This window comes from Pseudorca crassidens, chromosome 21 (assembly GCF_039906515.1).
Source record: "Pseudorca crassidens isolate mPseCra1 chromosome 21, mPseCra1.hap1, whole genome shotgun sequence".
NCBI lineage: Eukaryota > Metazoa > Chordata > Mammalia > Artiodactyla > Delphinidae > Pseudorca > Pseudorca crassidens.
In genome coordinates, this window is record NC_090316.1 from 25057121 (window position 1) to 25083922 (window position 26802).

General features: G+C 39.8%; 2 protein-coding genes across 14 annotated transcripts in view; one reads left to right on the forward strand and one right to left on the reverse strand.

The window, feature by feature from the left end:
• Nucleotides 1-23513, reverse strand: part of PRIMPOL (primase and DNA directed polymerase) — a 45121-nt gene extending 21608 nt beyond the window's left edge. For 2 of the 10 annotated variants that reach the window (XM_067721931.1, XM_067721926.1), the window contains exons 1-5: nucleotides 17671-19288; nucleotides 15666-15763; nucleotides 14646-14775; nucleotides 8431-8578; nucleotides 3844-4131 (exon numbers count right to left, since the gene is read on the reverse strand). In XM_067721931.1, the coding sequence (XP_067578032.1) occupies nucleotides 3844-4131; nucleotides 8431-8578; nucleotides 14646-14775; nucleotides 15666-15763; nucleotides 17671-17850 (844 nt within the window). In that variant the 5' untranslated portion in view covers nucleotides 17851-19288. Of the gene's footprint in view, nucleotides 1-3843; nucleotides 4132-8430; nucleotides 8579-11537; nucleotides 11620-14645; nucleotides 14776-15665; nucleotides 15764-17670; nucleotides 19336-22175; nucleotides 22811-23187 lie in introns of those variants that run through there. The other 8 variants (XM_067721936.1, XM_067721935.1, XM_067721927.1 and 5 more) reach the window with 8 other exon arrangements.
• A 119-nt stretch (nucleotides 23514-23632) lies between these two features.
• Nucleotides 23633-26802, forward strand: part of CASP3 (caspase 3) — a 41752-nt gene continuing 38582 nt past the window's right edge. For all 4 annotated transcript variants that reach the window (XM_067721953.1, XM_067721955.1, XM_067721954.1 and 1 more), the window contains exon 1: nucleotides 23633-23754. The gene's annotated coding sequence lies outside the window, so the exon portion shown is untranslated. The remainder of the gene's footprint in view (nucleotides 23755-26802) is intronic.

Consider the following 26802-nt stretch of genomic DNA (forward strand, 5'->3'; position numbering starts at 1 on the left):
TGTAATAAGAGACAAAGAAGAGCATTACATAATGATAACTGATTAAGGGATCAATACAAGAAAAGGACATTTGTAAATACTTATATACACCCAACATAGGAGCATCTAAATATATAAAGCAAATATTAACAAACCTAAAGGGAGAAATAGACAGCAATACAATAATAGTAGAAAAATTTAATACCCCACTTACTTCAATGGATAGAGCATCCAGAAAGAAAATCAGTAAGGAAATATTAGCCTTAAAGGACACATTAGATCAGATGGACTTTACAGAACATTCCATTCAAAAGCAACAGAATATACATTCTTCTGAAATGCACATGGAACCGTCTCCAGGACAGATCATATGTGAGGCCACAGCAAGTCTTAACAAATTTAAGAAGACTGAAATCACATCAAGCATCTTTTCTGACCACAGTGGTGTGAAACTAAAAATTAATTACAAGAAGAAAACTGGAAAATTCACTTGTATGTGGAGATTAAATAACATGCTAATGAGTAAACAATGGGTCAACAAAAATTAAAGGAGAAATAAAAAAATACCTTGAGATAAAAGAAAATGGAAACACAACATACCAAAATGTACAGGATGCAACAAAAGCAGTTCTAAGAGGGAAGTTAACAGTGATATAGGCCTACCTCAAGAAACAAGAAAAATCTCAAATAAACAATCTAAAATTATACATCAAGGAACTAGAAAAATAAAACCAAATGAAGCCCAAAGTTAGTAGACAGAAAGAAATAAAAGATCAGAGCAGAAACAAATAGAGACTAAAAAAAAAAAAAACAAAAAGATGAAACCAAGAGCTGGTTCTTTGAAAAGATAAACAAAATTGATAAACCTTAGGTAGATTCACCAAGAAAACGAGAGGACTAATATAAATAAAATCAGAAATGAAAGAGGAGACGTTACAACTGACACAAAGGATCATAAGAGACTACCATGAATAATTATATGCCAACAAATAGGACAACCTAGAGTAAATGAATAAATTCCTAGAAGCATACAACCTGCCAAGACTGAATCATGAAGAAATCGAAAATCTGAATGGACCAAGTACTAGTAAGGACACTGAATCAGTAAACAAAAACCTCCCAACAAAGCAAAGTCTAGGATCAGATGGCTTCAAATGTGAATTCTATCAAAGATTCAAAGAATACCAATCCTTCTCAAACTCTTACAAAAAACAGAAGAGGGAACATGTCCAAACTTACTTTACAAGAGCAAAATTCCCCAAAAACAAAACTAGACAAGGATACCATAAGAAAAGAAAACTACAGGCCAATATCACTGATGAACATAGATCAAAAAATCCTCAACAACATATTAGCAAACCAACTTGAACACTACATTAAAAGGATCATACACCATGATCAAGTGGGATTTATTCCAGGGATGCAAGGACAGTCCAACATCCACAAATCAATCAATGTGATGTAACAACACATTAACAAATGAAGGATAAAAATCATATGATCATCTCAACAGATGCAGAAAAAGCATTTGACAAAATTCGACATCCGCTTATGATAAAAACTTTCAATAAAGCGGATACAGAGGAAACATACCTCAACATAAAGGCCACATATGACAAGTCCACAATTAGAAATACTCAGCAGTGAAAAACTGAAAGCTTTTCCTCTAAGATCAGGAACAAGACAAGGACGCACACTCTCGCCATTTTTATTCAATGTAGTATTGGAAGTCCTAGCCACAGCACTTGGGCAAGAAAAGAAAGAAAAAAGGCATCCAAATTGTAAAGGAAGAGGTAAAACCATCATTGTTTGCAGATATATTGTATACTGGATATTATACAGGTCTGCCTCAACTAACAACTGGTTACATCCCAACAAATAAGTTGAAAACGCATTTAATACACCTAACCTACTGAATATCATAGCTTAGCCTAGCCTACATTAAATGTGCTCAGAACACTTACATTAGCCTACAGTTGGGCAAAATCATCTAACACAAAGCCTATTCTGTAATAGAGCACTGAATACCTCATGTAATTTATTGAATAGTATATTGAAAGTAAAAAGAACAGAATGGTTGTCTGGATACAAAATGATTGTGACTGATCTTATCACCTGACTGCATGGCTGACCGTGAGCTGCAGCTAACTGTCACTGCCCAGCATCACAAGAGGGTATTATACCACATATCACTAGACCAGGAAGACATCAAAACTGAAAATTCGAAGTACGGTTTCCACTGAATACATTACTTTTACACCACTGTAAAGTCAAAAAATTTTAAGTGGGGAAAAAAAAGTGGTAGGTCAAACCATCATTAAGTCAGGGATCATCTATATGTAGAAAACCCTAAAGACTCTACCAAAAAAATGTTTGAATAAATGAAGTCAGTAAAGCTGCAGGATACAAAATCAATATACAGAAATCTGTGGTGTTTCTATACACTAATAACAAACTATCGAAAGAGAAAATAAGAAAACAATCCCACTTACAATTGCATCAAAAAGAATAAAGTATCTAGGAATAAATTTAACCAAAGAGGTGAAAGACCTGCACACTGAAAGCTACAGGCATACTTCAGACCTACTGTGGGTTAAGTTCCAGAACGCCACAATAAAAGCAAATATCAGAATAAAGTCACACGAATTTTTTCGCTTCCCAGTGCTTATAAAAGTTATGTTTATATTATAGTCTATTAAGGGTATAATAGCAGTCTTTAAAAATATACATACCTTAAGAAATACTTTGTAACTAAAAAAGTGCTAACCACCATCTGAGGCTTCAGCGAGTCATCGTAGTAACATCAAAGATCACTAATCATAGATCATCAAAACAAATAATAATGAAAAAGTATAAAATATTGCAAGAATTACCAAATGTGAAACAGAGACACAAAGTGAGTAAGTGCTGTTGGAAAAATTGCGATATCAGTGGTTGACTCAGGGCTGTCACAAACCTTTAATTTGTAAAAAACACAATATCTGTGAAGTGTCATAAAACAAGGAATGCCTGTTTTATTTCCAAATTCTTATACTTGGTTGTCAGGGGTGCTAGAAAGATATGCAATACAGCAGGAACACTTCCTATTCTCAGTCTGATTGGCCTGGTAATCTTGCTTATAGCTTAAACCTCCTTTTCTTCAACTTGTAGACACTGAAGCTCTCTGAGTTGCTCTAACCATCAATGGCAAAAATGCTGCTCTTATGGTTTTTCAAATCACAAGCTAGAACTCAACATAAAAATGAGGTTTAGTTCACCAAATTGGAGCTCAGCTGAATTAGGGGTCCTGATTGGCCTGTGTGTTACCTAAACAGGCTGAGGTCCTGTGCCAGTGCTTCATACATCCTCAGATTCAGAGACCAGAAGCAAGCAGGGCAGAAGAGAGCACAGCTGAAGAAGCCACCAGTTTTATCATAGGAGCAAGTTGATGAAATAACCCTGCAAAGCTCTTCAGTGCAGAAAACGCCAGGCTTACTTTGCCACCTAATAGCTCCATTTTTACATTGTACCTATTTTTACAATTTATTTCATCTAATTCAACCTGTCAGCAGCACTGGAGACTGCTATCCAACTGTCCCCTGTCATGAATCCTGTGAACATTTCAGAGCAGGAGCCAGCCACAACCATTCTCTTCTGGAGCTCAGGCCAGCCTGCTGCTTAGGTCCCACAGCACCCCTTTAAGATCTCCTAACAGAAACCTACTAGATTTCCTGCACCTGAGCTCACTGATCACATTCTGCTAGTGACCCCAGTCATTGCGGAGCAGTGGTGGTAGTAAGAATCCTAAGCAAAGTGACAGGTGGACACTGACTGGTCTCTCACAGAAGTACACAAGTCCAACAGACAGCTGTCAATTCTACTTACCTAGATCTACAAAAAGATGCTTTTCTCCAACGTTATTCTTCACAATTAAAAATGAAAGATCAGGACTGCTTTGCTTAGCTGACCCCAGCCTCTCCAGTTTCTTTGAATTCGTTGTCCAGCTCTCTCCCATATCCTTATCTGTGGACTTTTTGCTAAAGGAAATTCCTTGTTTAACTGGTGTTTCAGAAAAATGGGAAAATTCATGGCCCATTGTCTCTGGAGTCATATCATCATCTTCACTAGCAATTAAGTGAAAAGCAGGCTCTAACATTTTTCTCACAAAATTACCTAAAGGAAAAATAAAAAGGTTAATCTAATTCTTTTCTGCAAACTATAACAAGATCTAGGCACAAATCTACACAGGACAATTTTACACAGTAAGGCTTCTACTTTCAATTTCTGGTTTTAAAACTGAGTTGTTGGTCTTCCCTGGTGGTGCAGTGGTTGAGAGTCCACCTGCCGATGCAGGGGACACAGGTTCGTGCCCCGGTCCAGGAAGATCCCACATGCCGCGGAGCGGCTGGGCCCGGGAGCCATGGCCCCTGAGCCTGCGCGTCCGGAGCCTGTGCTCCGCAACGGGAGAGGCCACAACAGTGAGAGGCCCGCGTAACGCAAAAAAAAACAAACACAAAAAACCAACTGAGTTGTTATTATAAACTGTAACGCACCTCTCCTATACTTCCTTCCTCTTGTGTAATCATTTACTTTTTAAATTCCCTTTGACAGGGGAGTTTGGTGTAACTTGTAAACAAATCATCTTAGAAGGGAAGGTTAATGTGAGACAATTTGTCAATGTTGGTAGTATGGGCCTGGGCCAAATGCTCTGTCACCAAAAAAGCACCATTTTAATGAATACAAATTGAGTAGAATTTACAATCACAATCAATGATTAAAGAATGCAAGGTTCCGACTGGAGGGGTGGGATAGGGAGGGTGGGAGGGAGGGAGACGCAAGAGGGAAGAGATATGGGAACATATGTATATGTATAACTGATTCACTTTGTTATAAAGCAGAAACTAACACACCATTGTAAAGCAATTATACCCCAATAAAGATGTTAAAAAAAAAAAAACTTTGATTAGGATTTAAAAGGATTTTGAATTGGATACTAGCTGAATATTTTCTTTATTACTGAATAACGTCTTCTATTAAAGCTTCAGTGTGTTTAATGTTAAAAAAAAAAAAAGAATGCAAGGTTTACACAAGTAGACAGTGCTGCCACACTCTCCCCATGTCAGGACATCAGCAAATTTCTCAGGACTTATATCTTCTCTCCTTCACTCGCATGATGTACCCCAAGAACCTGGACATTCACAGCCATCAGTTTAAGGTTCTTGCTCCTCCTGCCTCTCCCGATAACTGGTCATGAGCAAGTTGTGGCCCAATAACTAAAGTCCAGAACTAAAGCAAGTAAATACATCTATTGTATTTCAACATTTATTCTAAGAGCTCTAAATATGAGTGGCGCTATCTTTACATAGAAAAGATGGTATGACAATCCAGAGCTTCTTTCAACTCTCATAATTTGTATCATAAAATCAAATAACCATCTGGTTAAGTTGCTTCACGCATAACAATACTGGAGAAATGCACTACCGTAAGAAAAACTTAACTTTAGTCTTTAAAATTGGTATAGTCTGGGCTTGTCACTTTATTTACCAGACAGCTTGAACCCTTAAATCATAAGATACACATGCTCTAAGTTCAAAATTCTTTCTCCAAATTAGACTTAATTACTTCCCTCCTCAAAGAAACAAATCCACTATCTTCTAAAACTAAAAATCAAAATGAAAGCAAAAGAATTTGATCCTTGCAATCATATACAGACATGATTATCTCTGGAATGAGGGAAATAAGGTAAACACTGAGTAAAAAGAAATCATGATGTATCAAAGGACAATAAAGCAGTCCAAACATAAATTGATAAAGTAAATTTTCCTGGAAATGTAAAATTACACGTACTTGACACCAAGAAGGCGTGGCTGCAGAACCAGTTGCCAAGACTGTGCTTAGGAGGCCGGGCTAGGACAATGGACGGTGTAACCACCTTAATACTAACACCGGCTCCAGCAAATTACTCTGCTTTCTGCTGCCCTTCCCAATAGTATCACCCTCACCTCATCATTAATACAGGGACAATTTTATTGGCTGGGAATAACTCAAAAGAACGTATCGATCACAGAAATTTCAGGTTCTATGGCAGGCTGGTAGGAAAGTATTTCAAGGAGATCAAATTTGTACATCTTGCTAACATTCTATGATCTTACAGTTCCTAATTCCTCTTTCTGAAAGGTTGACAAAAGGAAGTGGAAATGTCACCAAGAGATACATTGAGGGAGGGGAACCAAAGTGGTGAATCTGGACTATTTCATAACCTCTGCATCTCTGGTTCTGACAGTTCGTAATTCTGGAGGACCGAAGCCGCAGATGGCATCCCGTTTACCAGGTCTGACCATGTCTCCTACTCCAGCCACACTAGCTGCTCCCCAAATTAGTCACGAACTCTTACCTCTATACTTTTGCTTACCCTGTTCTGACAGTAAAGCCTTTCTTATCTTTGCCTGATGGAATCTGATTTAAAGCCCAGCTTCAACGTCAGTAGGAGACACTGCCCATTACCGGTCAAATTTCCACTCTCCTCTTCTGCCTAGCAGCAAATCTCCGTGCTTAGCCTCGTGGCTAGGAGCCAGAGCAGACCACAAGGAGTAAATAGGAATCAAAGAAATACCTGCTTAGGACTCTACCCCCGCACCAGACAGCAGAGCCACCTAACATTCAGTCATTCATTCAGCAAATATTAAATGACTTCTTGTATTTACGGTAGCTGCTGCTGCTGCTGCTACTGTTATATTATTATTACTGATAAAGACATTACTGTCTGATAAGCTCTGGAAATACAATAGTGAATAAGAAACAATCCATGCCCTAAAGAAACATTAAGTAGAATAGAGAAGACAAAACAAGAAATTACCCCAGGAAGTGGTGAACCCTTTGGCATGATAGGCACTGGGCACGCTCTGCAGCCCAGAGGGAACATGAACCTAAGTCTTAGGGTTTTGGGATGTGACAGAAAAGGCTTCTCAGATGACAATACCTACACTGAGTCTTAACAGACCAGGTGAACTGGTCAGACAGCAGCGTCAAAAAGTGCAGAGGCCTAAGGACTAGAGAAAATGTGGCCCCCGTGGGAGCTAAGTGAAGGACAGTTAGAAGTGCCAAGTGGTGAGAGATGAGGCCAGTGCACAACGGGCCTCATCATGCAAACTAAGACACCTGGACTTTTCCCTGAAGGCAAGGAATAATCCTGGAAGGGTTTGAGGCACACAGTAGTATGATCAGATCACTCTAGCTAGCTGACTAAAGAAGTAAGCAAGACACAGCATTTCCACTTGGGTAACTGGGTGAATGGTCGTACCACTCAGATATACACCTCACAGGAGAAGGAGCAAGTTTGGGAGAAAAGATGAGGAGACTGGTCTAGGACACACTGAGTTTCAAGTGTCTGTATGGGGATGTTTAATGGGAGAACTGTCTTGGCTGCACATAAAGACTTGAGTCATCAACACACAGATGGGAACTGAAGCCATGACGGTGGATGATCATTAAGGTTACAGATGGAGTGAACAAAGGGACAAGGACAGATTCAACAATTACTAGGGATGAAAGAAAGAGACAGAGAAGAAATGTCCAACTAAGCTAACAGAAAATGGGGAGATAATAAGGAGTCCTAGGTATACAGCACACTAGGCCACTGTGACCTAGTGTTACCCTAATCTAGCAATTAGACGTTGACTTTTATGCCAGTCTTTTAGTGACTATGTTCATGCCTTTTGCCTTTGGTACTCTGGAAACTGTCAGACACTTGTTCTGAAATGGATTACCTGTTACCTGAACTTCAGTCAATCATCTGCTTGCCCTACCCCTGCTCTGATACACACTCAGGATTTTTGCTTTTATTCAGACCTTGGTTTTCAGTGTTCCCTTTCTGCCTATCTGTTCCCCTTTGGACTGACTTCATTTTATACCTGGGCCTATATCTCTAAATGTCCAGTCCTGGAATTAATCCTCTGGTTACACTTTCAGGCTTACACATCTACACTTCTCTCCAACCCTAAGATTTGGCCTGGAACAATAAATAAGGCTTCGTTAGTGTGGCCTGGAACCCAAGCCCAGTTCTCATGTACTAAAAGCTAAGGCAAGGCTAAAGCGAAGGTCAGAAATCCAGATCTGAGTCAGCATCACAGATAAGACTTGAATTAGGCCTCTCCTGCATTACCCAGAAAACTTCTGAAAGGACTCCTGTTGGAACAGAAACCAGGACCAGGGCATACATGGCCATCCCAGTATCTACAGCAAGAGGCACTAATGCCAAGGATATCCTGAGTACATTAATGTGTCTAAAATGTATCTAGAATAGGAAGATAGATCTAGAACTAAAGGCCAATCCTGAAAACATGAAAAATCATGATTCATTTTTTTAGGACAGGTTAATGAGCATAAAACCTGACAAATAAAAAACTTTAAGAGCAAAGGGAAGCTTACGTTTTTAATATAACTGTGACTTTTTAAAAAAAACAGTACACTTACCAACATGAATATTATCTTTAAATGCCACATCACGGAGTTGAAATATTAAATGGCGGCTAAATTTTTCGTTGGTGCTAGAATCCAAGTTGAGAACATCTTCAGCTGAACAACTAACCCTGTAAAACTGTTGAAGTGCTCTACAAACATGCTGAAAACACAAGTAAAACATCAATAATTAGTGTTTTTTGTTTCAAAATTTTTCCATGAGCAAAATTCAAATATCTTGGTACAAGTCTAATCTGTTTTTTATTTTGATATCAGATTATTACATAACAATTTTACTGAATTACTTATGTACTGAAATATACATATTTAAATTATTATACATGTTTATGTTAAAAATGCATAGGCTCGGGCTTCCCTGGTGGCGCAGTGGTTGAGAGTCCACCTGCCGATGCAGGGGACACAGGTTCGTGCCCCGGTCCGGGAAGATCCCACATGCCAAGGAGCGGCTGGGTCCATAAGCCATGGCCGCTGAGCCTGCACGTCCGGAGCCTGTGCTCCGCAATGGGAGAGGCCACAACATTGACAGGCCCGCGTACCGCCCAAAAAAAAAAAAAAAAAAAAAAAATGCATAGGCTCTCAGGGTTAAAGGCCTCTCAGAATTCAATTTATCTTATACATTAATCTCTAAAATCAAAATAAAAATATTTCTTTTTAAGCACCTCTTTTTATAAATTTTATTTATGTATTTATTTATTTGTTGTTTGGTTGCACCAGGTCTTAGTTGCGGCAGGTGGGCTCCTTAGCTGCGGCATGCATGTGGCATCTAGTTCCCTGACCAGGGATCGAATCCAGGCCCCCTGCATTGGGAGCAACAGAGTCTTTATCCACTGTGCCACCAGGGAAGTCCTAAGCACCTCTTTAAATATTATCTATGAGTTAAAAAGTCACAATTCCATTGTTTCTAGTTTTAGTTTTCAGAAAGTTGCTCATGCACACTAAGCCCAAATCTACGTCCGAGAATGTGGCCTCCAGGGCTAGGTGATGCTACTAATGAAAGCAGTTACGCATCATAGGAAGGTAGCGAGCACAGGGTTAGGAGCACACGATTAGGAGTCAGAAAGGTTTGAGTTCTGGCTTTGCCATTTACCAGCTCTGTCGCTTTAGTCAAGTCCAAACCTAACATTCCTCAACTGCAAAATGGGATAATAATAGAACCTAACATTTCAGGTTGTTGTAGGGAGCAAAGAGAAAATGGGAGTAAAGAGTTGGCCCAATGCTGGCACACGTAACTGCTTAAAAGCATCAGCTGTGCAGCCACAGAACAAGTCACTTCTGAAGCCTCAGTCTTCTCTTTTGCAAAACGAAGGTACTAAGAAACACCACACAGGTATGGCACTGGCACAAAAACAGAAATATAGATCAATGGAACAGGACAGAAAGCCCAGAGATAAACCCACACACATATGGTCACCTTATCTTTGATAAAGGAGGCAAGAATATACAGTGGAGAAAAGACAGCCTCTTCAGTAAGTGGTGCTGGGAAAACTGCACAGGTACATGTAAAAGAATGAAACTAGAACACTCCCTAACACCATACACAAAAATAAACTCAAAATGGATTCAAGACCTAAATGTAAGGCCAGCCACTATTGAACTCTTAGAAGAAAACATAGGCAGAACACTCTATGACATAAATCACAGCAAGATCCCTTTTGACCCACCTCCTAGAGAAATGGAGATAAAAACAAAAATAAACAAATGGGACCTAATGAAACTTAAAAGCTTTTGCACAGCAAAGGAAACCATAAACAAGATGAAAAAACAACCCTCAGAATGGGAGAAAATATTTGCAAATGAAGCAACTGACAAAGGATTAATCTCCAAAATTTACAAGCAGCTCAATATCAAAAAAACAAACAACCCAATCCAAAAGCGGGCAGAAGACCTAAATAGACATTTCTGCAAAGAAGATATACAGATGGCCAACAAACACATGAAAGGATGCTCAACATCACTAATCATTAGAGAAATGCAAATCAAATCTACAATGAGATATCATCTCACACGAGTCAGAATGGCCATCATCAAAAAATCTACAAACAATAAATGCTGGAGAGGGTGTGGAGAAAAGGAAACCCTCTTACACTGTTGGTGGGAATGTAAATTGATACAGCCACTATGGAGAACAGTATGGAGGTTCCTTAAAAAACTACAAATAGAACTACCATACGACCCAGCAATCCCACTACTGGGCATATACCCTGAGAAAACCATAATTCAAAGAGACATGTACCAAAATGTTCACTGCAGCTCTATTTACAATAGCCAGGACATGGAAGCAACCTAAGTGTCCATCGACAGATGAATGGATAAAGAAGATGTGGCACATATATACAATGAAATACTACTCAGCCATAAAAACAAATGAAATTATTTGTAGTGAGGTAGATGGACCTAGAGTCTGTCATACAGAGTGAAGTAAGTCAGAAAGAGAAAAACAAATACAGTATGCTAACACATATATATGGAATATTAAAAAAAAAAAAAGGTCATGAAGAACCTAGGGGCAAGACGGGAATAAAGATGCAGACGTACTAGAGAATGGACTTGAGGATACAGGGAGGGGGACAGGTAAGCTGGCACGAAGTGAGAGAGTGGCATGGACATATATACACTACCAAATGTAAAACAGATAACTAGTGGGAAGCAGCCGCATAGCACCGGGAGATCAGCTCGGTGCTTTGTGACCACCTAGAGGGGTGGGATAGGGAGGGTGGGAGGGAGGGAGATGCAAGAGGGGAAACATGGGGACATATGTGTATGTATAACTGATTCACTCTGTTATAAGGCAGAAACTAACACACCATTGTAAAGCAATTATACTCCAATAAAGATGTTTAAAAAAAAAAAAAAGAAACACCACACAGGGTTATCTTGGAATTAGCAAAAATGTCTGTACACTGCCAAACACTTAGATACCGAATAGTTATGCAGTAAATTGTGTTTATTAATGTTATTTTGGTATTATAGCATACCACCTCCCATCATGCTCTCTGATCCTACTCTTCTTCAGTAAATTCTTTCTCAGAGAAGTCTTCCTCAATTTCCTTATCTACATCAAATTGCCCCATATATATTCTACCTCTACTTGTAGTACTTACACAGCTGCAATTTTTGTGATTATTTTGATAGGTTTCCTCTATATCATAGAGAATATCCCTCAGGATCTGTTCTCTCCTGCTTCTGTAAATAGAACCCTGATTATTAGCTAGATATGAGGTCATCGAGAATAAAGACCATGTTCCCCAGACTCCCTTGCAGTAAGGTGTGGCCATGTGATTAAGTTCTGGCCAACAGGATGTGAGCAGAAGGAAAATATTCCACTTCTACATTATAATCTTAAAGGAAAGGGGCATGCTCACCCCTTCCCCATTTTCTACTGTCTAAAATGTAGACACAGCAATGCTGAGCCATCTTGGACAATGTAAATAATGGCATCTTAGGAAGAGCAAAGCAATAGGCCTAGTCCCCTAATACAATGGAGTCACATCCAGGTGTTTCATGAGAGAGAAATAACTTTCTATCTTGTTTATGCCCCTTTAATTTTAGGTCTTTATTATGGCAGCTAAATCTATCCTAACTTATTATCCTCCATTACATGATAAATTCTGTGAAGGCAGAAATCATGTCTTTTTGGGCTAGCCATTGTATTGTTAATGCCTAGGCACACTGACACTAAGAGGCTGAAAAAATTTTGATAAATGAATAAAGTCTAGTTATGTACTTTGGAGCTATACAGAATAAATGTAATAACTGTAGATAATAAAAGTAATTGTAGTCCCATTAAGTTCTTTTTTCCAAGTTAAATTTTAAATAAAATTTTAAGTTACAGGGAATATAGCCAATATTTTATAATAACTATAAATGGAGTATAGTCTGTAAAAATTTTGAATCACTATTGTACACCTGAAACTAATATATTATCGTAAATCAATTATACCTCAACTTTAAAAGTTTTTAATTTATTTAAATATTTAAGTTGTAAAATCCAGAAGTTAAAAATATATGATTATTTGAGCAATGTTACCTGTCAACATAGTTTTATAAAATGCTTTAGCACCAGAAGTCATTCCATCTGGCAGAAGTGGCTTACTGGAATTGTCAGTTAAAAAGTGTCAGTATCAAAGGGCATTACATATTATCACTAGTTATTATTAGCCAGTTATTTATTAACCATCTGTTATGATAACAGCTAACCTATGCCTCCTCACGCAGAGACACTAAAGGAAAAGTACTCTTTGTATTATACACTTGTTACATACACAGTAACCAGTAAATGAAATTAATTTCAATATAATCATTTGTAAAGGTTATATTAAGTAAAATAATCCTAATAACTTTTCTACCAACATGAGTGTGTTAAATTAAAATGCTGTGTAATTTTAAACTCAGATTTCTACAACTTTTTCCAACTTTTGTTGATGTTAAAGATGAGTTGTTCAAGACTAATTTGGATAAGATTGTATAAAGAATTAGGAGGAAAAAAATTTAAACAGCTACATGATCTTTGCCGTACCAGTGTTTATTCTTGTTACAAATGGGATTTGCACTAGTGTTGATTCCATTAGGGATAAGTTTCTAGTTTCTAATACAATGAAGTACTAATACTTCTTTTTTTAACAGTATCACCATATTAAAGTGCCAGTGAAAATCTCTGAACCTTAATTCCTTGGTGGCCACACAGAGCCCACTTAACAAGTCCTACCTCAGACTGTAGAAGTGTATCATACACTAGAAAAGAGTCAATATCTATGGATTATTAAAAACGTAATTAAGGTTAAAAATTAAATACAACTTACCAACTATAATGAAATAAAACATTTAAATTTATTTTTAAGGGTCCAATGGCTACCTTAAGAAAAACATAACTTTTCTGTTGTTTTTTGGGAGGGCTGGGGGGAACTTATGTATATTTCTTTTGCTTCAAAGTCAGGAGAAAGCTGACATTATGATTTTTTTAAAAACCAGTATTTGCAAACATTTTTCAAATAAATTTAAAATAAAACATGTAGAGATCCGACAAAATCAGCAGATACTTTTAATCAAAAACATTCTAATTTGGATGTATTTTTAACATTATAAAATGAGTCATCTACAGCTAACATCTAAAACAAAAAATAGTTAGTTAATACCTACTTTGAGTCCAAATAATAGTCAATATAATTTTAGTACACCCTAATACAATCTTAAAAGATTTTATAAACGAACCTAATAGAGCTTAGTTGCACAAGCCCATATTCCTTTTATTACTAAATAATAAAAGGAATATGGGTTGACACTGCTAAATCAAAAATATATACTAGAACTACACTTTTTCTCTTTGTGAAAAACAAAGAGAAATGATAATTGTAGTTCTAGACCAGGTTTTGCCAGTAACTAGTTGTTGGAGTTGGAATTAAGTCTCTCTAGGCTTTAGCTCCTCATTTATGATAATGTAAGACAGAAGAGTTTCCAAAATTTCTGCCAGCTCGAAACTTCTGATACTATTTTTATCAAAATTTTCTTGAAGTTTATCTTAGTACTCAATTTTTCAGTAAAAATTACTTCACCTAATCTTCACCAGAGTCCACTATTTGTAATACAAAAGAATATATAATTAAGAAACAGAAAATTCCCAAACTGCCACCTTTCTCAGTTTTTTGGGGTTTTTTTAATGTATTTATTTTTGGCTGCATTGGGTCTACGTTGCTGTGCGCGGGCTTTCTCTAGTTGTGGCGAGCAGGGCTATTCTTTGTTGCGGTGCACGGGCTTCTCATTGCAGTGGCTTCTCTTGTTGCGGAGCATGGGCTCTAGGCACACGGGCTTCAGTATTTGCAGCGCATGGGCTCTAGAGCGCAGGCTCAGTAGCTGTGGCGCACAGGCTTAGTTGCTCCGCGGCATGTGGGATCTTCCCGGACCAGGGATTGAACCCATGTCCCCTGCATTAGCAGGCGGATTCTTAACCACTTCGCCACCAGGAAGTCCTCTCAGTTTTTTTTGATACAGCAATATTACAAAATATATGGACATAAACTGAACCTTCCTCCTTTCCAGAAGTTTACTCAGAGAAGTGGCATTAAGAAACGAAGTCAAAAGGAAGAGTAACAAGAAAAATGAGGAGAAACACAGAACCTATATATTACATAGGTTGGATTCATTTAATGACTGAATGAGTGAATGAAAAGACATACAGGTAGATATAAGGAGAAAAACCTGAGTCTGTAATTTACCTCAATGAGTAATGCAACCATCTTTTTCCCATCAGCTCCTGGATTGGCAAGTCTGTTAAATTCCAAATCAAAATAAAGCTTGCACACAGCATTTTCAGGAATGACTTCATAGCAGTGTAAGAGATTTCTTCTGAATTGAATAATTCAAGATTGTTAGGTTTATATCTCATACCTTTTAAATCACAGAAGTTGCTCTTGTATCTCAAGATAGTATATTAACTGTGATGTAATGACAGATAACTATGACATAATGAAAACAAGATAAAGTGAACAACTGCTTACCACAGGTTTACAGAACACAGTATCAAGAGTTTCCATCAAACAAGATCTAACAATCATTTTCTGTAACATTATTTAACTGGAAAATATAGCCAACTTCATAGTGCTATTTATTCACAGATAATTTTGATATCAGGTAACACTTCTACATTTGTTTTTGGTATCACCATGAAGCAAATTTTGTTTAAGAACGTTCTCAAACTGTGATCCCACAATCACATATTCTTGGGATTCCATGAATTTTTTAATGAGAATTTTTAAGTTCCATATTTTCATTAGGAATGTTTTAAAAACTGGTTACATACACTCTGAATCACCTGACTTCAATGAGCTTTCAGTGCTCACATGTGCAGTTTCATTCTCACTGGTATCAAGAGGTATGACTTTAAGATGGGTTATTAAGAAGAAATGCTGACTTGATTAGTAAATGATAAACTGCTTAGTGCCATCATATACAAATAAAAGGTTTACAGTAATTTGAACAAGGAAAAGTGATGGTGGGAATTGTGTCATCACGTGGTACAGGAATTCGAAACACACACAATTTCTCTCTCCTAGCACCTGGTGAGATAATTCAGTGTTTCTATCACAAGGAAACTCCAGAATTCAATTCTAATAGTAAAGTAGTAACTAACTGCGTGACTGAGAACTATGAAAGCCAAGGCAGCCTGATTTAATTTCACAAGCATTTCCAGATGAAGGCAATGTAATTTAATGTGTTGTGCTTTAAAAGCTACTTACCGGGATTTATAGTAAAACCAAAGTTGAGTATACGTTGTTACGAGGTAAATATGTTGTCCATCGCCCACTTTGTATTCCAAAGCAAATACATGAACGTCCTTTACAAAACCAAAAATAATATTCAAAAAATTAGTAAAATGCAAATTTAAAATCAACTGTAGCTATTAAATGTTCATAAAGATTTTATTCAAATTTTCAAAAACTGGAACATTTGTATTATTGAAAATAAGAAAATTAATCACTAAATCTATGCCAATCAAAATCTAGTTATTTGTATTTATTTATATTTAGTCACTCAGGTAATAAATGTTCAAGGCAGAAACAATTAGAACATCCAGACTAAAACAAAGAAAAATCATTTTTCAGTCACTCGTTTTACTTCCTATTATAGTTTTATCTGCCAGTTTATGAAAAAGAACTTATTTTTTTAAAACTACCTGAACATTATTGTAAATAATTTGGACTAAAGTTAATAAATTTCCTAGAGTATATAAAAATACATGAGAACCATTTTTAAAAATATATTCGTATGTAAATCTTAAAAGCTTAAGGGAAGTTTTAAAATGCAGAACAAGTAACTATAAATTATTGTTTCTCATAGAAAAGGAATACACAAGTTCTTTTGTTTCCACTTAGCTAAAGGTAGCTGTTGAACCTATAAAGGAACTAAACTTCCATTTTCATGAGAGAAATCATAAAGACTAAGTTATCCGATCCTATTAAAAATCTTCTCAAGATAAATTTTATAAACTGATGATTGGTAAATCCAGCAATCATACAGCTATATTTTTTTAAAGTCAAGATTAAGCGAATCTGTATTTTAATTTCTGATACCTGAATTAGGGTTACACAAAATGCACACAAAAGGCTTTTCTTCTATTTCCTAAACTATTCTGATGAGATATGAGTGAGCTTCTGTTTACCAGGGAAAGAAGGTCCTCCTCCCTAAAAACTTATAGCATTTTGAGTTTTTATATATAATCAATTTTCAGAATCACAATATATTTATGCTGGATTTATGTTGGATAGATGCATCTTTTCGTTATATTTCTCTATATTCCCCACAATGCCCAACAAAAAAAGATGTGCAATACACACCTGCTTGTTTATTTTTGAGAACCATTCCCTTTGTGAGGCTAGAATGTAGCAAGCACTTCTTCCTCCCACTTTCCTGATGTGTTGGAAATTATGATAAATCCACTCTACTACTCCAAAGCACAAAAGGGACAGTAGAAAGATAGAAACATGTGTGCTTTGGTACTATGATTTAAGTTTTAGGGCTTATTAACTCAAATGACATTTGAGACATTTTCATTTGCGATTGTTTAAATTCAAATTTCCAATCCCTAATTTCATCCTTAAAATCTCACACTCCGGGCTTCCCTGGTGGCGCAGTGGTTAGGAATCTGCCTGCCAATGCAGGGGACACTGGTTCAAGCCCTGGTCCGGGAAGATCCCACATGCCACGGAGCAACTAAGCCCGTGCACCACAACTACTGAGCCTGTGCTCTAGAGCCCGAAAGCCACAACTACTGAAGCCCGCACGCCTAGAGCCTGTGCTCCGCAATGAAGAGGAGCCCCCGCTCACCACAACTAGAGAAAGCCCGCGTGCAGCAACAAAGACCCAACGCAGACCAAAAAAAAAAAATCTCACACTCTACTTACTCATTTCCTGATATTTCTGTGGGTATTATTTTAGTTTAACTCTTACACTCATTCTATTATTTTTCAGTCCATGAATACAGTCACTTCTCCTCTAAGCATAGCTTCATTTCTATGTCATTACAAATTTTTTAAACTATTTGGCACTAGATATGTCATTTTTTTCATTTACTTAATATAAAGTAAATGGTTAATGATTCATGGATATCTTTCCTAAATAGTACAAAAAGATCACAATTAAATTCTTCTGGTAAAATAAGTGGACTGAAATGAAGACAAACAACAGATTTTTTTTGGAAATCTTAAGGTATAGTAGCCCTAAAAAAAAGATGAGAAAAATTACCTCTTTACAACTTTTAACAAAATTAAAAGCTTGAGTTTGCCGATGAAATAGTTTCCAAATGGATGGTGGTTCTTCTGGCTTAGACAATCTTGGTCTGTATACCAAGGACAATGGTTCCCTCTCATAATGGGATGCTCGTTCTTCAATTTGCTTCAGCCTTGCTTCCCATTTTCTCTTCATTGGTTCAGAAGTATGGGGAGACTAAATCCTATCCCAGGTAGGATCTCTGTGAATTACTACTAAAACAAACAAACATGGATGCCAGTTTCTTTGTTTAAAATATACTTTGTTTGGTAAAACTTCAAAGCTCATTTCTGCTTATTTCTTTGCTTTACAGTTTATGTTTTGAATGAAGTTTTGCTGTGAAACAAGGACAGGGCTGGTTATCAGAAATCTTTAGATCCTGGCTCTTCCATCTAATAGTGCTACAGTTTTGAACAGGTTAATGAAGCTCCCTAAATTGTAATCAGCTGCAAAATGGGAATCAACATTTTAATGTAGTTATCTTGAGGATACTTGTCATAAGACATGAAAATGTTCTGCAAATTCCAATGCCTCATGTAAATATAAGAGTTTTTTGCATCACTATGGTTTTTATTATAATCATTTTGTTGCATCAAGTGCCATGTACCTCACCCAGATGGTGGGCATCATTCCAGTGCTATTATTTCTTAGTGTAGAATTCATTTCTAGGCACCACTGTCTAGTTCTTAGCTCCCTTTTCCTCTTTTTCCTGCCCACTGCTCTTCTTTTCTACTCAAACAACTATTAGTTGGGAGGATAACCAGTGTATGAGTGGAATTACAATATTGGCTAGTTTTGGTTTGGGATGTATGGTAATCATAAGCATGACTTAAAAAAAAAGAATAAATGTTAATCTGTTAACTTAATGACTACTTTTGTGATTAGTCAATTGAAATGTTTACATTTTAACCCTTGTTTCCTAATGATACATGTTTTTGTTTGCAAACAATGCTTCCATGTTAGCCATGCCAAAGTAAGGGGACCAGGCAATACCTTTCCAATTTGGGATTACGGTTTACTTACAAAGGAAAAAGGATAGGTTTTTAGAAGAGGGGGGAAAAGCTTCCAGTATAGAGAAAAAATGGGGACAAATTCTCTGGCATTCCTGCCATCAAGAGATGCCATCTAAGCCCACTCCCATACAGACTCTTGGCCATGTGACTTGCCAATGTCACATCGACAAATGTGAAGCAAGCAGAGGTTTAATAAGTGCTTTTGCATTAGATTTGGCTATCATGGAGTCCTGCTCTGAGATCATCATGCTATAACTCTAGCCTCACAGAGGATAAAAGGTCATCTGGAGAGGAACCAAGGTACCCCAGCTGATAGCAATCACCAATTACCAGATACTGAGTTAAGCCACTTTGGATCATCCAGCCATCATCTGAATTCAATGCTTGAGTAAGCCTGATTGAGTTCAGGTGAGAGATCCAGCAAACTGCCCAGGCAACCCACAGAACTCTAAGAAAAAATTAATTTGTTGTTTTTAAAGCCAGCAAGTTTTGGCCTGGGTTTTACACAGAAATAGAAATAACTAATAGTTTCCTTCTTCACTAAAATCATCTATGTTGTAATTTATATATGTAGAAAACAGATATATTAGGTTTTAAGTGACATAATATCATACACTAAAGCATTTGAAGGTAAAATCCCTATTTACCTTTGTCAATGCCTATCTAGTACTTGCACTGATAAATATGCTCTTGAATTTTAGCAGAAAACTTTGCAACATAAACTCACTGGCAAATGAAATATTCCCTGGAAAGAAAAATAGAATCACCCAAAAAAGATTAAGAGAGGGTAGGAATATCCTAATGCATTGTTAGAAAAAAAGGCATATTATCCACAGATTTCAAATCTGACTCCAACCATAACAGACTTAAGATTATACTCTCAGAATTACACTTAGTCCACATGGATATTATAAATTATAAGCCAAGAAACAGAAATAAATTTCTAAAGCTATCAACATAAATTTCATAACAGATTTGCCTAGGAAAGGAATACAATTTCTTTGGATTGAAGAGATGGGGCAATTTTTAATACAACTGTGTTAATTTTTCAATATATGTAACAGGGCTCCTTATTGCTAAATAGATTCTGAGTATTAGTTTATTTAATCTGCTTCACACACAGATAAAAATCCCCTCCATTTAGACAACCTAACTGAGAAACTTTCTTCTAAGAAACTGACTTTTAATAAAGCCCACCAATTACTTAACGAAGAAAATAAACACATAATGCGATCAGAGGTGAATTATGACTCTAGTATCTAGCAAATAACTGACTAGAAGTAACCATGTGGATGTTCACACTTAGTTACAATGACATCGGGAAAATTTTTTCTGGTTTTGTAAAAATATTGGTATGACCATGGGAATATATCATATATGAAAGTCAGTCACAATGGAAAACCAGTTTAACACTTACTGGACTGAGGAAACCACGCATGTCAACAGAAAAAAAGAGAGAAGCTCAAAATATGTTATGCTCCCTTGTTATTTACACAGTTTTAAAATTTTAACAGCTGGGCTGAAAGACAACTGGGGCTTAGACTCTTCAAGCAGCAGGGTTGAATATTAAAAGCAAAGGAAATGGAGAACAGGAAGGCATCTGGCATTCTCGTTTTGGACTATCATATTCCTCATGCCTACCCCCCGGGAGAACATATCACCATTTCAGAAATGCTGGTGGGGAAACAGTGCTGTCTTTTTTTATATACATATAATTACACATGAAAACCCCTTTTCACACAGGGACCATAACTACTTTTGTAACAGTTTCCAAGACCTAAAGAAAAATATTTGTTGTATTTTAAAATAGCAGGCTTAAGAGCTCTATTATTTATTTCTTAGCATCGCACGGGAATGATTGTTTAACCATTTTTGATACCAGTTTCAAAACTAAAGGTGGTCAGGCTAGAAAAAAGGTTGGCTTAGTCTTTTTAGAGTAACTATAGTGGGAGAAGGGACAGTGAGAGTGAGGGTGAAGAGATGACTCAGCCGACCTAAGCAGTCCTGGTTTCCAGAGGTTTATGCCTACACTTGTTCATCGGTGACACTTGACGGCCTGGTCCCCAGGAGCAGCTGGACCATGCGGCCCATGGTTCACGAGTACTGGCTTCTAGGGTCAGATGAAGCCTGCCTCGCATGGCTCTCTCTAGCCCAGTTCTCCTAGTTTCTTTTCTTGTCTAATCACAAGTCAATTCCTATTCCCCAACTCGAACTTCTCCCTCTGCCCTGAGAATAGATTCAACAATATCTTGTGTTTTCTGCATATATGTTCCAGTTCTAATATTTAGTAATGTTCTGGTATTTGGCAATGTTTTCTTAATATAATTCCCTTTATGGCCTCTTGTAATACATTTATACTATTTCTCCCACTGCTGAAGTATTCATAATAAAGTATGTGATTAAACTTCATTTACAGTAATAATAGTTTACTTCCCAGATGAATAACACCTTACAAAATTATTAAATATACTAATTGACTTTTTCTTTTCTTCTTTTCCTACTTCAGTCACCTTGCCTGTCTATGCTTGAACAGAGTAACTCATATTTAAATTTCCCAAAAGTCTCCTATAAGGAAGAAAACATCCAGTGGAACACTGTTTTTTCCAGTTCCACCTTTCTACCATCCCCACAGGATCTCCCATCCAAAGAGCCTAATTCTGCCAGACTAATCACCCTTAAGACCATTTTCAACAGCCAAGACATGGAAGCAACCTAAATGTCCATCGACAGAGGAACGGATGAAGACATGTGGTACACATATACAATGGCATATTACTCAGCCATAAAAAAGAACAAAATAATGCCATTTGCAGCAACATGGATGGACCTAGAGATTACCATACTACGTGAAGTCAGACAGAGAAAGACATATATGATATTATTCATATGTGGAATTTAATTTTTTTTAAAAATGATACAAATGAACTTATTTACAAAACAAAAACAGACTTCCAGATATTGAAAACAAACTGATGGTTACCAAAGAGGAAACGGGGGTGGGGGTTGTAAATCAGGAGCTTGGGATGAACACACACACACTACTATCTACGAGACGGATAACCAACAAGGGCCTACTGTACAGCACAGGGACCTCTACTCAATACTCTGTGATAACCTATATGAGAATCTGAAAAAGGATGAACATATGCGTAACTGAATCACTCTGCTCTACACCTGAAATGAACTCATTAGCATTGTAAATCAATTATACGCCAATAAATTTTCAAAAAGACCATTTTCATAGCTTTTCCTAGGGACACTCATTAATGATTCAGAGCATGGCTTAATGCACGCTAAAGTTTACCTCGAGAAGTCCAAACTCTCCAGAATCTGGCCCTCAACCACTTACCCATTCGACTTCTTCTTGTTCAGCCTTCTCACCAAATGAATGATGATGACCACTGCCTGCACCTGGCCCACTCCAGGAGCCCTCCTGCATGTTTCCCTCCCCTGGAATGCCCCACTCACCCTTCCTGAAGTCTTCCCCTCCCAGGCCCAGATCAGGTTCTGCCACCTGAGACACCTCTGTAGAAAGAAACTTCCGACATTGCTTCTAGCCAGCTATTTTACTATAATTAAAGTTTCTCCAAACTAATAAGGGTCATTTACACAAAAAACCAGAAAACCACTGCTGCTGCCGCTGCTTTAACTACAGCATAATTTTGGTAAGAAAGTTTAGCACAGGAAGGGGTCTGTGCATCACTACGGGGTAATAGGACTGGTTAAAAAAACTAGTACACTAGTGCCTGCCTTACAAATAACTGCATGCCGACCACCGTGCAGGCTGGGAGTGGGTCCTATTCTTCAGTTTTACTGCAGCAGAAAAAGGACTGCCAAACACTGGTCCTCTCTCAACTTGGCAGGGATAAAGGCCTAGGTTTTATTCCTAGGATCTGAGTTTAACTCGTGTAGCCCTTAACAAGAGCAAACTACTTAGCCTTTTTAATTACGCCCAGGTGGAAACTGGAATTCCTACCTGCAGGGGCTGCTGAAAGAAAAAGAAAATGCATTGCCACAATGTGAGAACACAGATAAGCACCCAAGGAACGGTAGCCATACTCAGAACCACGTATATCTGTGAACAAAACGGCGCCCTCATTTATACCCAAGTAAACAAAAGTGCTGGAAGTGGATGGGTTCTTCACCTGGGGCCCCTGACTTGTCAGAATGTCCTGAACCTCTTGAAATTTGATGGAGAATTTCGTGCTCAATTGGGTTGGTACATTCTTCTGCGAAAATGCCTCAGAGTCTGAAGAGTTCGTGACCCAAGACAGGCGGAGGCCCAGCTGGGCGGTTAAAGCTTTTGGTTTCGGGACAGGGAATTCGGGGTGACCTAGGGGAAGGCCTCCGGTCGCCCGAGGGGAAGCGGGGACTACCGGCAAGCCGCGACCCGCTCTCCGTCCTCCCGCAGGGCCTGCCCGTGACTCCCTTCTCCCTGCCCCTGGGGCCCGGCGAGGCCTTCGGGTTTCCCTCCATTTACCTCCAGACACTCGCCGTGGGCGGGAAGCCGTGAGTCCTCTGCGGCTGGCAGGACACGCAACCCGCCCACTGTGGCGGGACCGAGTCTTCAAACCTGGCGCGGAGGCGGGGCCGGGGCGGGAAGTGGGGAGAGCGCGGGCCAGTGAGACGACAGCGTTCTGGGGTAGGACGGGGACTGAAAGGGAGCGGAGGCCGGGAAGAGCCTAGAATGGCCCGGAAGCGTGCCTGGAAGCCAGGAGCTCCCGGGACCCGTGACTGGTCGGTGCTCTCGGGCGGAGCGGTGTTCTCGGGCGGGACGGGGCCTGTGAGGGGGCGGTGTTCTCGGGCGGAGCGGTGTTCTCGGGCGGGACGGGGCCTGTGAGGAGGCGGTTCTCGGGCAGTGGGAGCCGGGGCCTGACTGACGCGTCGTCGCGGCGCGAAGCTCGCAGAGCTGAGGGGAGGGGCCGGGGTGGGGCCAGAGGGGGCGGGGCCTGCTCGGGCGCCTACCTCTGAGCGCGGCTGCGGCGAAAGCAGAGCAGGAACCGATCCCAGCAGAGCGAGTCGGTGGCAACGCCGTGGGGGCTGAGAGGTGAGATATGCCCTCGACGCTTCTCGCTTTGGCGCCATAGGTCCTGGGCTGGTTCCCTCCACTCTCCCAAGCTCAGCGCCTGCCCCGAGGAGACGGAGGAGACTGACCTGGTCAGGGCGGCGGATCCTTTGTTTTGGCGCGACAACGGGGGCGGGGACGAGCCCTGAAGCCCGCAGATCGAGAGACCCGGCCCAGGGACGGGAGGCCGGGCCGCGGAGCAGAGATCCGGCTGGAGACGCCGAGCCTGGGGGACGGGAGGCCGGACCGAGGATCGAGAGGCTGGGCCGGGGGTGGTGGGAGACCCGCGTGGGATGTGGAGGGCGGACAGCGGGAGGCTGGGGAGCGGAGACCCAGCCGGAGACGCCGAGCCCGGGGGACAGGTGGCCGGGCCGAGAATGGGGGGTGTCGGGAGACCCGGGTCGGGTCGCTGAAGCCTGGTAGCAGGAGGCCTCACACGGGTCGCTGAGCCGGGGGAGGAGAGGCGCGGGAGGCCCAGGCGGAGGCGCTGAGGCCGGGGGGGTAGGAGGTCGGACCCGGGAGCGGGAGGCAGCGGGGATCGAAGGCTGAAATTTTAATCGGGAAGGTGGTGAGGAGGCTGGGCGCGGAGAAAAGATGACCTGAGGGCAGGAGGCGGGCCGGTGCTGTCCTAAGGGCTCTGGCCCTCAGGGCTTATCCTCCCATTGCTGGTGAGGATTTGGTCTCTGCTGCCTTCTTTGTCTAGATATTATCAGGTTGACGGGTGACTCCGCTTTCCAAAGAGGTAGTTTCAAGTATTAAACTCCTATTCACTTTCAGACCTGAAGGCCTCCATGCGTCCTTCTAGCTCCTGCGGGTGACTATGTATCCATGGCCCAAATCCCTTAGGCTTTAAAATCCCCTCAGCCCATGTTGAATAAGAGTGCCTTAGTCACTCTTGTTTTCAGTGGGTGTGCTCTCAAGCCTTACTTCCCAAGGCAGCTGTCTCTTTCCCAGTTCTCAATAAGGGGCTCCCAAGCCAAGAAACTGGGAACCAGCCTTATCAGCTTCCTCTCCCAGCCCCTCCAGTTAGCCGCCAAGCCTCCTGGCCCTCCTAAATATCCACTGGATCTGGCCGCCTTCTCTCCATCTCAGATTTAAGCCACCCTAAGCTCTCAACTGGCTACAGGAAGCCCCTCTGGCCCCTCTCCAGTCCATTCTTTATAGCACAGGCTGAGGGATCTTTACAGAATAAAAATCCAGAAAGCTGTTCCTTTGGTCATAGGATAACCCAGTCCCTTAACACGGTTAACAAAGCCAAGCATAGGTTGGCTCCTTGGTCCCCTTCCCCTGCCTAATCTTTCATTATGGCACCGTTTCACTATCTGCAGAGCCATTGCTGACCTTAACACTAACTGTTCTCTGCCTGGAACACTCTTGCATTCCCTCTCTCTTCCCATCACCACACACTTGCTTGAGGAACTCCTATTTATGTTTCTGTTCTCATTAAACATTTCAATGTTAAATCTAGCTATTATGTATTCCTTTGGCATCCGTCTCATCCTAAGAGGAAAGTGTCATATCCTTTGCAGTTGCTTATTTTTACACTCTCCCCTATTAGCTCCTAAGCAAATTCCACAAGGAACTGTGTTTTTCTCGTTATCTTGTTCCGTATTGTCTTTCCCCATATTTGGGGCCTGGCACAAATGAATGCCAATACTACAGTATTATGCTTTTTAATAATTATGCCCTATGTAGAAAAAAAATCCTATTTTAAGGTTGCTTAGCAAATTATAATTAAATGATGCGGACTAGAAAGGAATGGTAGAGTTGAAATGCAGAGTTGCTGCAACAATGTGTTTATGCAGGATCGTATTAGGTGCTAAGCAAGCTGCATAGACCAGCCTGTGGCAAAATGCGCTCAGCCACTTTGAATGTATTGTAGTTACGTGATGTCTAAGAAGGAAATACAAAGCTTAAATCATCCCTATCCCAACCTGATGGTTTTGCTTTGCTCTTTTGCAATGAAGGCTTTTGAAAGTTAGAATGTGTTTTAATGAATGAAGGAATGAACAGTTTATTGGAGTGTAGCAATAAAACCTGTTCCCAGTAAGAAAGAAGTGAAACATTGTATCCAATTACATCAGATTTGATTTGCTATCCTGAAAAAGAAGTCTTACCTCCTGCGATTTTTTTTATTATTATTTCTTTTATTTTTATTTTTTATTTATTTATTTTTTTTGCGGTATGCGGGCCTCTCACTGTTGTGGCCTCTCCCGTTGCGGAGCACGGGCTCCGGACGCGCGGGCTAAGTGGCCATGGCTCACGGGCCCAGCCGCTCCGAGGCATGTGGGATCTTCCCGGACCGGGGCACGAACCCGTGTCCCCTGCATCGGCAGGCGGACTCCCAACCACTGCGCCACCGGGGAAGCCCCCTCCTGCGATTTTAAGAGACTGACATCTGATAGAGGCAATTATAATGCTTCTTTTCTGTTTTGCTTTCAAATCCAATTTAACACAATCTCCTATTGGTTCATCCCCCTTCTGATGCTGGAAAGCAGTCTTTAGTTTCATGAATGGCATTAGGTCAGTTCTGGTGCCCAGTATCAGATAGTTCTTTAGGCTCTGCCTCAAAGATGGGAAGCACTGGTGTTGGATCTAAAAAAAGATGTGGAATTCTTAGACTGTTAGATACTGGTGTACACATTTAACAAATACAAATGTAATGGAGGGGGATAGGTACTCTGCTGTCATAGGACCCGAGGCCACATCCCAAGGGCAACACTTCCTATTTCATCCATAAATTAGGCAGGAGTAATATACATACCTCGCAGGGTTATTATAGGGATAAAATGAGATAATGTCTGTGACAGTGCCTTGTAAATCTCTTAAGTAATGTTGTTAATTCTCTGCCTATTTTGATCTTCAAGTTGCTTATAGAGTTTCTGCATTAGGGTAGAGTAAAATAAAGTTATCTATTTTGTACTGAACACTGGCCATCTGTCTTGTTGAGCCACTTTTGAATACAGTGAGCGCTGGTGCGAGTCACACATAGGGGTAGGATCTTGGTCTCCACTACTTCAAACACTCAGG